Raw genomic sequence first — 17271 nt, forward strand, 5'->3', positions numbered from 1 at the left:
AACACACTTGCAATCGCGGTGACTTTTAACCGGTTTTAATTAACCCTGATTACAGCGTAATTACAAGTTTTGGAAAAAAATAAAATAAAATAAAAATAAAACAACCCACGAAAAAAGTGGAGAAATTCAACATTACATCATGGTATTAACTCTCCGCTCGCCATCTGAGTGTTACGTAACTGCTGGGGTGGAGGGGGGTGGGCGAGGCACCAAAAAAAAAAGGAGGGACAAAAACAATACACGTCTTTTTCCTTTTTTTCCTTCTTTAAATTGACCCCTCAACCTCCAACGAAACTTGAAAAATATACAAGAGTAAGAGGATAAACAGAACATTACAAAACAAAATGTACAATACATAACAAAGAAGATAACATCAGTTCCTCTCTAACTTAAAAAAAAAAAAAAAAAAACCCTGCGCCCCGCCGCGTCCCTCGCTGTCCACAACGGCTGATCTCGAAAAGTTAAATTACACATTTCAGTTACATCACATTGGTAGAACCAAAAAGACAGAGGGTGATTCAGGGAGTTGAAGGGAATGGAGTTACTTATTGGGGGGAGAAAAAAAAAATCACAGAAGGTGATGTACACAACATAAAAAGCAACAGCCTACAGAGCGAAGGAATATAATTGTAATAATAATGCCATGAGGAGGGCAAACGCTGCGGTGAGAAGAACAACAGGGATCAGTATCAACACCAGCAAGAGATCATTTGTTGCATTAATATTCATATTGAAAATCAATGACTTTCTTGTTTAAAAAACGTCTAAGAACAATACGTGTTTTTGACCATGCCACAAAGGAATGTGTCGACTTCTTTGTGTGTCGCCAATTGTAGTTAAAAATGTTTTTTCCTAAAGATTGAAAACTAATGTGGAGCAAGTCCGATTGAATCCTAAAAATGGTGATAAATGATGGTTGTTTTTTGGTTCTCACATGAATATTAAAGGAACAAATGACGAAAGTGACTCAAAGGAAATCAAGGCAACCTAATTCTTCTGAGGCCTAAAAACACCTGTTCCCTCCAGTCAGTTCGGGTCACGAGCCAGCAGAAGAGAAAAACATTCCTTGTCTGTCGTCTCATCTTTTCTGGAAAATGAAGAGTTGTAATGAGGCAGCTGTCAGTTTAAATGTGGACTCAGGAGTGTGGGCCCTCATGTCAGGACATGCTGTAAGTCCAGACTGCAGAGGTCTGATGAGGAAACTCGATCAGTGCGGCTGCGCGCATCGCCCGGGGGTCGTCTAGTCTCGGTCCGGTCGCTGGCTATCTGAAGCTGCGAGGACCCATCAGACCCCCAGGGCTCCAGGTCGCAGTCACTATTGATGTGCGATCATAAACTGAGGTGAGGGCATTTCAGGACAAGCGTCCACGTGTCATGTTAAAACGCATTACGCTTCACCTCAGAAAGATTATGCTAAAGGGCCTAAAAGAAGAGGCGGGATTATTAATTTACCAATAATCCTGTTAGCACACAGACGGGATGTGCAGGCCCCGGTGGAGCAGAGGGCAACAGAATGGAGCCACCAGGAGCAGTCTGGACTTTTTTCCTTTGAGTCCATCAAACTACAGTGAGCGAAAATGGACCCCAAGCACTGGACGCCAATCTCCAGTGTTCTTTGATCGGCTAAAAAAACAAAATCTGTCGTTAAAATGCTCTTTGAAATCTTCTTTTAATAATTCATTTTTAGAATATAATTCGTATAAAGATACATCTGAAGGTGTGTTAGAGCTCAGTTTTGTACATGCTATAAAAACAAGGCAGAGAGAGGCAGTGTGTGTGTGTGTGTGTGTCTCAGTGGACCTCTGCTCTCTCAGGCTTCGGACCAGGATGACATCATGTAAGAGAGCTAAAGGCAGTGTGTGTGTGTGTGTATTTGCTGGTTTAGTCTAACACCATGATTGTTATAGCAGCGTAAGCTGGTGAAGAAGGATTTGTCGCTGCCCAGAAGTGTGGTGGTGGGTGGGGTCCAGGGGTTTGTATTTTCAGTCTTGTGTTAGTTGAGGTGAGATGGCTAGTTAGCTGCTGCTGCTGCTGCTGTTGCCCCACTGTGGTCCGTGTTTTTTTTTCTTTAGGCTCCGCAGCTCTTTCTCCTCTGGTTGTGTCGTCAGTTGTGTCAGTGCGGGGACTCTACAGGTGGTCCGCTTTAGAGAAAGAGTTGCAGGTCAGGAACGAAAGGAGTGAGGTTTCTTTTCTTTTGAAGAAGTTCTAGAGAGAGGATACTTTCTTTTTATACATCGCGATATCAGTTTTCTGCTCACGTGTGCACATCAATCCGACAATATACAGCTATAAGCTTCCCTGAGCAGAGCGGGCCAGGTTTAAGAGTTAAGTTATCAGTAAGCACTCGGCGGCCCCTTCCCTACCCCCCCATCTCTGGAGCCCCCTCCTTATTCTTTTGGGATCTTTCGGTATAATATTTTAGAACTTCTTCATCAGGTCACTTCAGGGCTGTGTGTCGCAGGTACAGGCACTTGTAGAAGTCTCTTCCGGATTGAAGGGAGATTGTGCATTCAGTCTTAGTCGAGTCTCCAGGCGAGGGAAAGGGGGGATCCACCAGGGAAACGTGAGGTTTGTTGTGCCCAAACGCCCAGTATTCCCTTGTTCTTCTCTTCTGAATGCAGCACTATTGCTGACACGGCTCGATCCCTCATTCGACAAAAAAATAAAAAACGTCTCAGCAGTCTTGTGGCGTCGGACTGGTCAGAGACTTCAGGGCTCCAGAGGGACCTTCATTTACACACTTGTGCCACATCCAGATGTGGAGCTTACGAGTCCACTGCCATCAGCACTCTTTGTTTTCAAGCGACAGCTGCGCGGTGGCACGATGCAGCTCCGCGGTCACCCTGCGATGAGAGGACAACGGTGCGCTCAAAGACCCCTCGTACGCCATCGGGGGTGGGCTTTCACCTTCTCCGCTGCCTGCCCCGTCTTCCTCCATCTCCATCTGTCCATTGCTTTGCCTCTCTCGCTCCTCCTGAGGCCGAACTTTTTTGTCATCCGACTCTTCCTGTGAGGCCTCCATACGCTGGTCTTCACTCCAGCGTCTCTTGAAGCGCAACTTGAGCGGGATACACTTGGTCTGAGGGGGAGGCGTGGTGCTCTCTGCCGCCTCCACAGGCTCCGTCTTGAGGGTGGACAGCCCTCGGGACACGCTGGAGTATCCGTGTGGTGAGGTGAAAAAGGGCATGAGGCCAGGGGGAGGCGGCGCGGGAGCTTTGAAGACGTCCTCGTCCAGATCCTCATCGGGATGAGGCTGATGCGGGTGAGCTGCGGAACCATTGGACAGATGGTGGTGGTTGGCAGCTTTGGAGTGATGTGGATTGAAGAGCTCAAATTCCTCGTCTCTCTCGTCTGGGTCTTCTTCACTAATGTCCGTCACCTCCACCTCCTCTTCCGACTCGATGTCAGAGATGGGCTCCACCTGAACACAAAAGAAACAGAGGGATTTAGATTGGAGACATTTTTAGAAATACAGGCTACAACTTCTTCTTTTGAGAGTTCTAGAGAATTCTACTGTTTTGGCTCTCGCCATTCTGTTGCGTAAGACTCGTACCTTAATTTTGGGAAGTCCTGCACTGTTCAGGGACTGTGTCGAAGAGGAGGCAGAGATGAGACCGGACCCACTTGCCGAGCTCAAGTCGCTGCCGAACGACAGCGAGGAGCCAAATCCCGAGGTTGATGACATGGACCCAGAGCCTGAGCCCGAGGAGAGCGAGCTCTGCCGGGCTTTGCTCTGACTGTCTCTCTGCTTCCTGCCCAGAGGCGGAGGTTGGAGCTTGAACTTGAAGGGGGACAAGTGAGGAGGTTCTTCACCGAGGTGGAGAGGGTGATGCATTGGATGGGAGTGAGGGTGCGCAGAGTGAGGTGGGTGTGGGTGATGGTGCGTGGAGTGACCGAGGGGCGGATGGTGGTGTCGCTCCCCACCCCTCTCGCCCCTCTCTGCGGCTCCTCTGTCTCCAGCCAGCGCTTGCTTGTCAGCGGAGGGCCGGTGAGGCTGAGGAATGACGATGTTGGGGTACTGCAAGAAAGCCCGCGGGCTCAGGCCGTAGTTGTAGACTGACTGTGTGTGGGCCTGCAGGTAGCGTTTCATGTCCTCAGGGTTGAAGGAGAAGTGGGAGCCGAGCATCGGTGACAGAGTTGGAGACGGGGTGTACGGTAAGTGGGAGGTGGGGGTCATGCTGAGAGCTGGAGACAGAGGAGGAGCGAGGAGCCCGGCTCCTCCTGGTCCTGGCAGAGGAGACACAGGGAAGGGGGACAGAGGCTCCGGGTGAATACGATGTCCAGAGGGACCGCGAGAGCCGGGGTGAGCAGCTGGGTTGCCTGGCCCACCGTAAATGCGGAACAGGGACTCGTGAGATAGACGTGGATGAATGATGCTCCGGTATCCTCCGCCTCCTCCGCCTCCACTCACACCTCTCTCCCCCCTTTCCTCACCCCCTCCCACGGTTCCCTCCTCGATCTCGGAGTTGACGGAGGTTCCGTCGCTGCAGTCGCTGACAGAGCCGCGGGCGATGCGCCGGGCCACGGAACTGAACATGCCACCCGGACTCCGCAGGTCCTCGTTTGGAGACAGAACTTCGGACGGGGTGGATGGCGGAAAGCGGAAATGGGTCCCGGCGCCGGTCGGAACTGGTGGAGCGCTCTGAGGGACGCTGCTTCCTGGAGACAGAGAGTGAAGATATTAGAGCGGAGGTTGCGCTATGGTAGAACTGTCCGCAAACAGAGACCAGAGCCCGGTGCAGGACGACTCAGACCAGGTGTGCAGGTTCAGGTAGTGCCCACTTGGTTTTAAACTTGGCTGCAGTTGGATCATTCCAGAGGCACTTTGTTACTGCACTTTAACTGCTGGGTCTGCAGTCAGACTCCACCACAGTGCCAACATACTAACAGAGTAGCGCCCCCCTCAGGCAACACATTTGACACCAGCAGTTGAACCGATGAGAGCTTAAATGGCTGGTAAGTCACGTCGGCATTATTGATAAAGAATTGAAGTCAGATCATAGACACACATGCAACGTCACAAGACACACTAAAAATAGTCAAACACACACTCACCTGTGGAACCCATGTCGATGAAGGGATAGTTGACCAACACAAGCTTGTTGAAGTTGAACTTATAGGTGAACCTCTTTCCTTTGGTCTTATGGAGGATCCTCTTGTTGTAGTAATACCTAAGAAAAAGCGAAACACAATTTAGCACGTCGGCCAGAGTGAAACTTAGTGGCGCGCACTGAAATGTCAGAACACACATCTGACTCGACTGCTGGTGCCGAGGTCAGGGAGGCGCTTGACAGTGGCACTCAAACACACACTTTAATAAGCACAGCTCTTTCATGTCAGCTCTTTTAATGACAGATATTACAGAGTGTTGTCTGACACAAAGCAGACACGTTTGGGGGGAGGTGGGGTGGATGAGAAGCAGTGGACGGACAGAGGAGCTGAGTGACGTGCAGGCTTCCGTGGCGGGATAAACAATCAATTAAGAGGTCGGAGTTCATAACTGCCGCATGCTATGTGTACACAATGAAATCTCTGTTTTTGCGTGTTTGTTTGTGATGCATTTCGGGTATTTATTCTAAGGTCTCATTGCATGACACATTCCATTTTTTTTTCATTTTGCTGCATTGGTCCATCTCTTTATGTAACACCAAAGCAAAGCCACCAATAATTCACCCATCTTTATCTGTTTATGTAACAGCCATTCTCTCTCCCTCGCTCTCCCTGACTCTCTCTCTCCTGCTGCCTACAGTACAAGGCTCCATTTTTATTAACCTTTGTCCAGCTACAGCTCTTTATGTAACATCTCTCTGCTTTCTTCCCCAGATCCACATTCACTTTATGTAACCTTTGACTGCCAAACCGCCTCACGCACGCCGGTACAACTGAGGAGAGGAAGATGTGCAGATGAGAGAGTGACAAACAAAATATTGATGCAACCAAATAACTGCCTTGAGAGACAACTACCAAGACTCTTGCTGACAGCACATGTTTTAAACTGAGCATCCCCACAGAGCTGCTTATTTCAGGGTTAAAGTGACCTTGAAAATAGAAAGGACCACGCAGCTGTCAGCAGGGAGACAAGGAAGACAGCTTTCTTGTGTTGTCATTGGTCACAACAACAGCAAGCTTGGTTGCTGCAAAATGTCATCTGTCATGTTGAGTTCTACATTTGTTTAACATGTTATGATGTCAGTGAACTTAAGTTGACTCCCACAGTTCAAAAACATGCAGCAGTTAAGAACAGCGTAGGTGTGATGGTGTGTTGGTGATTGACCCTCTACTGTTCCTGGGTGTCCCTCACCGTCCCTGCCAGGTAGCTGGGATGAATATTATGAATGACATACGAATATTATTGCCTCTAAATCTGGAGTGTTAATCACATCATTGTGAAAAAAGACAGAAAAGCTCAGACAATTTGGCACACTTTAAATCAGTATTCTATTTGATTTTGATCCATGTGACTAAAACTCTTCAGCACACAAGTTCTAGATGCAGATAGCCATCTTGGTGATCTCTTGTTTGAGACTCTCAGGAATCGCCCGCAGAAGGGACGACCAAGGACCAAACACACAGGTGTAATTCCTCTATATATGAATCACTGTCCCCTTCTGTTCCCTAACACTCTTCTTTGGTGCTTCCTCCAGTGAATTATTGATTTAGTGTTTGACTTAAAAGTATATATTGCTCCCAATCGTGAGTCTAGTCTTTGTGATGCACAATAACTCAATGACGTATTATCATCACTATTTGACACATTTGACACCACATTTTCCTATAATTACATTACTATTATTATTATATGACATATAATAACAGGACAACTAATGAGGTGAGGTTTCTGGTTATCACGTTCCCTTTATTTCACGCCTAAATCCACATTATTTCAAAGCAAATATTTTGAATGATTCGTTCTGAGCAAAGCCGCCACCACCACAGCTCAGCTTCCACAAAGGACAAACCCATTACTTATCCACACCAACACATTCAAGTTGACTCTGCTAACAAAAACGTACTTGGTTCTCCAGAGCGACAGAGGCACATGTTCATTTGAACAGCCACCTCTTTGCCCTCCGGCTAATAAACACCAGGCTCACTCATCATACTTGCATGTCTACCTGCTTTAATGGCTCGGCTGTTTTTCTCTTGTATCCAGCATGTGTCACTTGGCACAAGTTTAGAGAGAAGTTTGCTCTCAGACCATTGCTGGAGGGCACTCAGGTAATGTGGAGTTAATCAGCGACCTTTGCTATCATTAGTCTGAACGCTGGTGATCCAGGCCGCAGGGGGTGCGTGCGTGTCTGTTGATGGGGAGATGTTGCTCTTCGCCCCCCTCCCCTCTTATTATGCTTATTATACAGACACGTCAGGCCATTTCATTGCTCTGGGAACAGACTGTTGCTCTTTTTCACTTGTTCTTCTTAACCCTCCCCCTCTCTCCTTTATTCTACTGATACCTTTCACTCTTTCTCTCTCATCAATCCCCCTCCCTCTATCTCAACTCTCTCCCAGTGCTCGGCACTCATCCCCCGAGGCCACTGGGGAGGGAGAGACGGGCCGGCCCTGTTGAAAACATTGTTTACGCCAGGCACAAAGCAGCATGTAATTTCTGCTCTAGGGGAGACACTCGCAGGGGGCTGAGCAGGAGGGAGTGAGGCGGGTGAGGGGGGGGAGGGAGGGTCAGAGCAAGTAGTCGAGCAGAATGACAAGCACCTCAGGATAGTGATCCAGCTAACGTGTTAAAAGAAACGTTTCTCATATGCAGATTGACTTGGATGAAAGTCTCTTCAAACAGCTCTGGAACAAACAGTTAACACAAACAACGGACAACTTCACACGATAGTTGTTGACAACTCAAAACAAACATGTTTGTTGTGAGCCGTGCTAACGGCAGCAGTGTCGCACTTTTCTGATTTTGAAGTTCAAGTTACACATTGATTTCTATTGTGAACTTCACCCTAGATTCAGACAAAGCCAGACACAGCTGATTTACTACACAAAAAAACTACACATGACTGAGATTCAGGATCTATTTCATGGATGATGCAAGACTTTACTTTTAACTATTGCAGTGCAGCATGAGATTTGCAGTAGCAGTGTTGGTTTCATTATGTCGCGAGCGCAACATGGAGTTACTGTTCTACTGTCCTTCTCCCTTTTCTCTCAACATATTATTGCTGTGTATTTATTGAATAAATGAATCCTTTATAGCATTTGAAATTGTCGTTAACAGCAATGAGCTAAATGGGACAGCAGGAGGCAGTAGTGTTCCAGAACTTGCATGCACAACACACACGATCGGGAACTGGAGCTTGTGCCGCAGCACCTTCTGCACCACTGAGAGCCACAGATCTTCCTGGATCACCACCAAAATACAATCATCTGTCGCATGAGCCATTATCAACACTCCCTGAATTCAGTTCATTGAAATCCACTCATCTATTTTTTTAGCTTGTTTGCTAACAGACGGGCAGATGGCACATGCTCCAGTTTCCACTTATGTTCAATCTTAACAAGTTTTTCTTGGCCCTCTTCTGTGTTCTCCATAAAAAAAAGTCATCCAAACAGCGGCCCAGACATGTGTGCAGAAAATAATAAATAACATCAGAGTCAGCGCCAACGAGAGCCACGATTCCAGGTCACTCATTCTTCCTGGATGCCCCCACCTCCAGCGCCATCATACAGGGCAGACAGACTTTGAAGAGCAATTGAACTCACTTCAAACGAGAAGAAAGAGATTCTTTGAGTGCCTGTGTTTAGCTGCCCACCGCACATACTCATAAGTGTACACACACACACACCGCTCCGCTCCGTTACCGCATTCTCATTCAGGCATGAAGGACCACGTGTGCGCACAGTCACTGTAGCAAAGGCATCAACCAGGAGATGCGGCTTAATCCCACTGCCTGCCGAACCAAAAGAGTTTGAAGAATCAATGCTTGCAGGGATTGATGCAAATCCTTCAGGGAAACTGTGGGGTGGTTTTCTATCATGTCAGTTGTTTCTGTGTGTGATTATAAGCGAGGGATTAAAGCGCAGATTACACAGACTAGCTGTGGTCCAAAATCACTATCAAAGCAGAGAGCAGGAGGAATCACATGAGCTCCTGAGATCAATGGAGAAGGGTTCAGAGACATTTGTACCAATATGTCAGTCTGATACAGTGACAGCTCGGCTAAATGTATACTTGAATTAATGTGCCGTAACACGCCGCATGATCAGGACCAAAGTTATTGCTGGATGGCAAACCGATGATGATTCAGAATGACCTGTAAGTTTTGGGTGCACGCTTGCATTTCAGATTCAAAGTTATTGGTCCCATCTTAACATATTAAGATCACCAGTCTATTTCAGTCCATGCACATAGTGCGCGTGTGTTTGTACAGGCTGCCCATTGTCAGGCTGTAAATAGGCCCTGGCTTGGACAGGAAGTTGGGATTACAATACTCCGCATGACCACCGTGTTTATTTTCTGCCTCTTTCGTCAGCAACGCTGGTTACACACACACACACACACACAGAGCGAGTGTTTTGTTGGTGCACACGTGACGCGGCTTTGTGCGCTCACCGGGTCGGACCAGTCGCACAAAAGAAATCAAGTGTGTGTTTGGAAATGAGGGCCATGTTGGAAGTACGATTAGGGAAAGGCACCTGATCAGAGTGGGTTTGTTAACGCACAAGGAGGGTGACATTCAATTGTATGTTTATTTGTGACAAGGAAAATCTGGTCGGGGTCTGATGAGGCTGATCACATGCTCTGTGGGTGCCAGTACGTGCTCGAGTCAACTGGTGTGTGTGAGAGCGCATAAAGGCCTCTTTCAGCCGGGGACAATGGAATACACACATCACTAATATATGGTGTACACATACACGCCGTGGATAGACAATGGAAAGACAATACTTTGGAGCATACAAGTGGTACAGTGCACGAGTGCTCTGTCTGCTATTTCCTTTCCTCTGGCACCAGGCGTTTCCAAACAGTGAGCCACTCTGGAAAGAGGACCCAAAAACGGGCCTCGCCAGCTCATAGCACAACAGTGTTTTGGTGACTTGAAGATGTATATATGATTCAGTCCTTTGAGCGACGCACATAACTGTCATCCTTGGCTGTAGTTGCACAGGGAGAAGTATGGTGGACCGGCTAATCGTGAAAGCAGGATGTTACGGGTCATGCATGGGACATCGACATCATATGATCATTATGCAACATGCCTGGTCTTCATTCATTTAAACCAGTTATGACCCTCTAGAGAACTATTACCTTCTGAAGGCCGCTACAGTGCTCTTGCTCTTGTCTTGCCGCCGCAGCACATGAAGCTTGGTGGTTAGAAATGTACTTTATTCTAATAAGTAATCATGAAAAAAGACCTGCAGTGTGATAAATATGCAATTGAGAAATCTTTCTTCAGTGCATAAGTCAGTTTTAGGATTGGAAAAAACTTAAATCTGGACACATAGGGCAGCAAAAAGTGAGCCAAAGCTCATTAAGTCATGAAGATATTTAAAATCACAATATTGTAAATGTTGTCAAGAGTTCCAAAATTGTGGGTTTTTTTCCACCCAATATTCGTTTTGTTGACCGTAGCGAGCAGGGACGGCAGGCGGCAGTGGCTTTCCGTAACTTGCTCGCACTACACACACACTACACTAAAAGATGCTGCAACTCTCTCCTGCTACATAGAGAAACAGATTCCTGGATCCGAATTCAGTTCCAAGTTATTATGCAAACAAACAGTGAGAGGCCAACCACCACCAACCCCTCAGGCAGACGTAATAAACGACATAAAAGCAAGGGCCTCCAGGGATGAACAAATGGGTTAAAAACACAGCTTCATTTTTTGGAAGCCAAAACATTCAGTAAACACAAGTACAATAGCTTTTTGACTGCTGCTTATTTGTATTGCTTTAATTGAATAATGCCTCCTCGTCTCCCATTATTACTTTGGTGATCATGATTGTGCAATTATATTCAGCACAATCTAAATCTTTTATGGGCCAACAGCAGCCAGATTTATGACCTTTATATATCGGTTTCTGGTTGAAGCTCATGGGAACCATATCCAAGCTCTTCTCCAACACGGAGTCAGCAGTTGCGGTGGTCCATCACAGTGAAATGAATTTTTGGAAATGAAGCAAACACTCCAAACATGTGTGCGAGCAAGCATGACTCTTTACACAATGGTGCATTTGTGCATGTGAATGTGCACATGTGTTGGGTTGTTAATCTTTGCCAGCTGTGTGTGGCAGTCCCCCTGACCTTTGACCACCAGGCTGGAACCAATGTGGGCTACCGACCGTAACACACAGGGGCTGGAGTTGCTTTAGCAGCTTAGCGTGATAACGTCCACGGAGCCGGCGGTTCGCTGTGACTTGTTGCTTAAACCGTGTGAATGACTTCAAGCTTAGAGGATTGAGAAGAAGGAGGTTTGAAGTTTTCATATCCTCAAACATGATCAATCAAGGGGACCGTGACCACAGCACCTGTTCATTTTACACTTCCTTTTTCCAAACTGGACACCTTGGTCAGTTTTCCAGAGAGGAAAAGTCCGAGCGGAGTTTCCATCACTTGGCTGGAGAAAGCTCCGGCATCAAAGCGCTTCCTCGTCGGTGATAATGTGACAGCAGATAGCACATCACTGAGGTGGAATACCGACTTAGAATGTAAACTGACACCACGGCCACTTGATGCCAGCAATTTAACATGTGACCGGGCAGGAAAGAACGACGTGTGATCTATCGAACTGTGATACTCACAAAGAAAACAACAACGAGCTCAGACAATTGCAAGGTGTGCAGCAACTCACACAAGTGCTGTGTGTATACAACCACATTATGGCATGCAGACCTTAGTAATAATACCTTAATAAAACACATCAAGGACTTTGCAACACGTTTTACTGACAAGGGTAAGGGTGTTTTGCACTTGAATATGCAGTATTATGGTAGAATTGGGGTATAAAGTGACATGTGAAAGTGTCAAGTAAGGCTGAACAATTTTACTAAAAAAATTGAATTGTGATTTTTCTGTAAGTATTTTGTTTTGATTTACAATTTTCTTCAAATCTAGCATCATTGCAATATTCACAGAGGTGGCAAACAAACTTGCCTATGGCAAGAATGATATCAAACTTAATTTTTTATTTGATTTAAAGAACACGGATGCAGCTTCTACATAAGTAGGGAACTGAAACTTCTATGGTACAGCAACAGAAATTGCAATGCAGATCAGAATGCGATCAATTTATTTAAAAAGCCCATTTGTTTTTTTTTCAAACTGTTACTTGACTGCAGAATTAAAATTATTACTTACTATTACACTACTATTACTACTATTATTACTTTCTATCATTATAGTATTCATCATTGGCACTTGTACTCACCTCTAAATACAGAGAATTCCCAGTGGTTACCACTGTACAGTGCCTTAACTGGCAACTCAACATTCTGTAAACTTGTGTACGGAGTGAAATGACTCATGTAAAGCCAATATGAAAGCACGTTCCTTTCTAACACATAAAAGCTAATAAAGGGACTTTCCAACATGTGCATAGCAGACGGGAAGCAATAAGATCAAGGTAGAAAACAAAATCACCAAAGCTGGGTGATAAAATGAACACTTCAAAACATATGTGCTTTTTCAAGTGCACATGCTTGTGTGTGGAGCTAATAGCCACATGCCAACTGTGGTCTTCATCACCAGCAGACTTTTTCTTTTCTTCAAATGAAGGTCACAGGTTTCAACACATTGGTCCATATGTGGCTTGTTAGCGAGCACACATGTGCCTCTTTTATAACTTCATTAATCTTTAGTGCCATTAATCCTCTCGCCACATAACTATTGATGAGAGTCTTGAGAGGGTTCAGTTCCAGTGTCTCCTTCGGCGTGAGACGGACATCAGATCTGGTGTCAAATCGGGTGACAACACGGACGTGTCTTCTCTTCTCCTTCTTAACCTGACATGGCTTTTCTAAATTCATGTCAACAGTAGCAGACAATCATCCTTTTAGTTCAGTACATCAGAGGGCACTAAGACCAGCTATATATAAGCACTTACTGCAGCTTAAAGCTCAAAATCTGTCACAGCTCAAGAGGATGGATGCGCTATAAATACTCACCCTGACCATCGACATCCACATTCTTTGCCTTTCTAATTCAGGAATTTTAATTCCAGACTCATGGGTTAAATGTGTGCAGTGCATCCCATTTAAACGCACATCAACACTGTGTCTCTGCCTAATACAGACGTTATCCGTAACTCAGCAGTGTAACTCAGAGCCTACATAAGCTTCAGCATCCTAAATTAAGCAATTCAGAGCTTTTCCTTCCCTTAAAGTGCTTATTTCTAATCTTGTCCTTGTTTGGCTGTAAATAAACTGGAAGGGGGGGCGAATCAGATGGTTGCTAGAGCTGCTGTTGCGCATGATACTTGACTGTTGCGTTTCGGTCGGCCATGTTGATCCAAAACTATGATTTTCTTTGCTCATGAGGAGCGAAAAAGAAGTGTGCTCAAGAATGGCAACAAAAAAATAAAACAGCCATCAAAGGATTATTCACTATTAGGGCGAAAATAAATGGACCAGTGTGTTGTAAGCCACGGCATGTCAATGCCGACTGAAGGCATGTGGCCAGAGTCGGTCTTGCAACAGTGTTAAGGACTTGGGTAAGTGCTATTTAGTGGCTGGACAGACATGACTAATGGAATGTCTGGTTGAAACAGAGCTACAGTGTCAAAGGTGTGACGATGTGGGGTCTGAATGAAACACTTCCAGTCAGGTGCGTTCTGAGTAGTGGAAAAAAAAAAACACTTCTCCTATAGAAGAGTGAGGTCTTCCTTTCCATCGTGAATAGCCAAACATCTATCATTTCAAGACACACAACTGCGCTTCAGCTGTTAACAAGAGGTTTGAGAAAGTCCTACTTTTAGATCATGTGAATCGAATCTGTACCATCCAAGTATATAATGCTAAATAAGACCCAGTGTCCTAGCTAAAAGCATCCTGACCGATGCATAAGGAAAAACCATGCTTACCAAGCTGCCCAAAGTGAGCAGTAAAAGAAGAGCTCCCCGTTCATAACCATAGTTTTGTTCAACTTATTTGATGTAAGTAATGTGAGCAAGGTGTTCTGGTGCGGTATTATGGACTGTGTTTTTGGAAACGGAATTCTCCCGATCACGTTTCCTCACATAAGACTACCCTGAACAGATTGACAGAGAAACCACCTTTTACAACAAGTCTTCCTGAAACCTTACCTTAGAGCTCGGCTCAGCTTATCGTAGTTCATTTGGGGTTTACACTTCCTGGCCCCCCACAGGCGAGCAACTTCATCTGGATCCTTGATGACGAACTCGCCATAGTCTCCCTGCCAAGCGATGACATCATGATACTCCTCTTTCCTCAGCAACTCCAGGATGAAGTGCCACAACTGGATCTGTCTGGATCCCGGACTTGACTCAGGTTTGTAGGCCCATTCTGGGAAGGCAAATCCTGTAAACCATGGAGAGGGCAAGATTAGCGCTGACCTCTGATGGTCAAGACCTGAACCATCGAGAAACATTAAGGTCACTGATGAAACATCTCCAATTAGGCAGGAGCAAGTCTAGCTGCTCCAGGTGGAGCCTATAAAAGAAAAGAGGATTATGGGTGTCTGGCCAAGTATAGATCACTTTATACGGCTCCAGCTCAGATGAGCACTGAGTGAGTGGAGTGTACTCATTCATATTTCATGCTCCACATATACGTCTTCCTACTACCATTTCCCATCTACCCTTTATTCGTTTCTCCTTTCAAGCCTTGTCGTCGGCGGTACAAGATTCTTCATTTTGAAACCAAGTTGTCAACTCAGATCCAAAGCAATGGTACGTTGAGCGTGCCCATACATGCTCTGAATGAAGCATCAACCACATTCCTCTACTGTCATTAGGTCACAACCTCACCACAGACGGTTGTCACAGGAAACACTCATGCAAATACCAAACGTGCCTCATTTTGTGGGTCTTGTGGGGCAGTCACACAGCAAATCCAGCCTTTCCTTCGCCTCACTCTTTCCGATGTCGGCGGGTAAACAACCCTGTCAGTCATCTTTCGTCTGCCCCTCCATCTCTCTACCCACGAAACACAACTGTGGGCGTGGATCTATTTCTGTGAGCATTTGTGACCCGGTGTGCAAGCGGTTTTATAAGACCACGTTACTGTTTGTTTATGCACGTCTCCCACTTACATTCTGTTGCCTGGGTGGTAAAGAAAATCTGACATAATCGCACACAGCGGACTATTTAAGTGTGAAAATGAGCCAAATTTGGATCACAAGAGCTCCGGAGAATAACTTCTCCCTTGAGCCTCCATGCAAAAGAGAGCTAATGCCTATAGAAGTACCTTTAATGTTTCGTAACAGCACGCAAAGTAAGTGAACATTCCTAAGGAACAACACAACCATTGAAGATAGAAGTCTAAAAAGCAAACTAAACTTTTAATAAGTCCTTAACATGGAGATCGACTTCCTTCAGAAAAAAGCACTTTTTGTTTGCTTTTCTCCTTGGCTTCATGACCACGTCCTCTTTTGTAGGCTAATAAGAAGTCAGTGTTTGTTCAGTATTTACAGCAGAGCATGCAAAGGACAGCAGAGGAAATGAGACTGGAAATTGCAAAACAACTGGGCCCAAAGCATCAGATTATGGATGCACACGCCTGTCTATGGATTTACTGGATGACAGCCTGCAGCGACGTTGGGATAGCTCTGATAATCTGTGCTGCACTTAGCCTGCCTTTGCCATTTGGTCCGTGTTGCATAACACTAAATAACGTTTGTAGCATAGCCGCAGGGCATCCATGAATCAGAAGCCAAGTGTTGACCATGCAGCTTTTTGTCAACATGATTGTGCACTTTCATGTTTGCTCTATTATACGTTATAAACAAATTAAATCATGAGCATCTCCGAAAGAAAGTTACATATGTTCTACCTCATCGCTCTTTAAATATATATATTTTTATTATTGATTAGCTATTTAATTTCATGGAACATTTTAAAGTCAACTCCATACCGACTGTTTAGGCACCAATATATCTACCCATTATCTATGCACTGAACCATATAAAATGTTGCAACAGGGCTGATATAAAAAATTGAAGGTCCGGCTCCGCCACGACGATCCCGGTGTTTCAGAGCAACCAACACTCCCATTTTCACATATATGATTAAGGAGGGTCTATTTTGAAAAGGTAAACAGGAAGATGATGTGTTGAACCACGAATGACAAGCGTGCTTTGTGAAACAAACACAAAAGAATTAAGGAAAATTTTCATTTGTAAACACTGATCTCTACAGTGTAGCACGTGCTGTCGGATTACTTCTTGTCTAATGTGTCTCATTTGACGATCAAACGTATCACTTTTTCATCATACAATACATATTACATAAAATCCCCACAAAATCTAAACTCCAGACAGGCGCTTTAGTGTTTCACAGTACAGATTGTGGGTGGATGATATGCTTGCCAGCAGGCAAAAATACAGTCTTGAAAAAAAGATATCAAATGACTAACAAGCATTACTGTGGGAAAAAAAAAAAAGGGAAATGTTTTTGGCTGTCTAAGTTCTTACTCACACGTTTAACACCAACACATGTAGGAAGCTGTTTAAAGGTAAACAGAGTCACGATTATATTGTTTCCTTTTACTTCCCTGCCATTTTCTCTTCACATCCTCTTCAACCTTCAAAACAAACACCTCAACCCAATGAACAAACATGGGTGTTAGTGAGGCGTCTCAGCTAGGCTTTGGCTTTCCACAGTGAATGAAAGTTGGTGGGACTTGTAGGACAGGAATCCTCAAAAAAAATGATGAGAACAAAAGCAGAGAAATAAGTTGTAGTGAGGTGGAAATAGCCACATATGCAAGCCTCCATATGAGATTTTGGTTCTGCTTCTTTCACACATTCCTTTCTGTGAAGCACTGGTTTCAGTATGAATTTGCCCAGCTGCAGACCGCTTTGAATCATTCCATTAAGTTTTAGAATGTAAAGATAAGATTGATAGAAGCCCTTTAAGAACAGGCCAAGGTAGCCCCATTGTGCTGGCAGAATGAAGACCACCATTAAAACCCTGCAACACTATAAACGCTGAATGAATACCGCTGTTCGTAATCCAACGTCTTATAAGTACACCTGTCTACTTTGTCTATAAATCAATGTACAAGCACAAGGTTATGGATAATAGCAAAAAGAGGCTTTAGCAATGCTAATGCAGTTTAAAGTTACACACATTATTAAAGACAAAA

At 45.1% G+C, this 17271-nt stretch overlaps 1 protein-coding gene across 1 annotated transcript in view; it reads right to left on the minus strand.

Moving 5' to 3' along the window:
- The window catches only part of erfl3 (Ets2 repressor factor like 3), a 43418-nt gene continuing 26147 nt past the window's right edge, over positions 1-17271 (minus strand). The window contains exons 3-6 of the mRNA XM_053880908.1: positions 14250-14484; positions 5056-5171; positions 3554-4659; positions 1-3421 (exon numbers count right to left, since the gene is read on the minus strand). Of these exons, the coding sequence (XP_053736883.1) occupies positions 2783-3421; positions 3554-4659; positions 5056-5171; positions 14250-14484 (2096 nt within the window). The 3' untranslated portion in view covers positions 1-2782. The remainder of the gene's footprint in view (positions 3422-3553; positions 4660-5055; positions 5172-14249; positions 14485-17271) is intronic.

The sequence above is a fragment of the Synchiropus splendidus genome, chromosome 12 (assembly GCF_027744825.2).
Source record: "Synchiropus splendidus isolate RoL2022-P1 chromosome 12, RoL_Sspl_1.0, whole genome shotgun sequence".
Lineage (NCBI taxonomy): Eukaryota > Metazoa > Chordata > Actinopteri > Syngnathiformes > Callionymidae > Synchiropus > Synchiropus splendidus.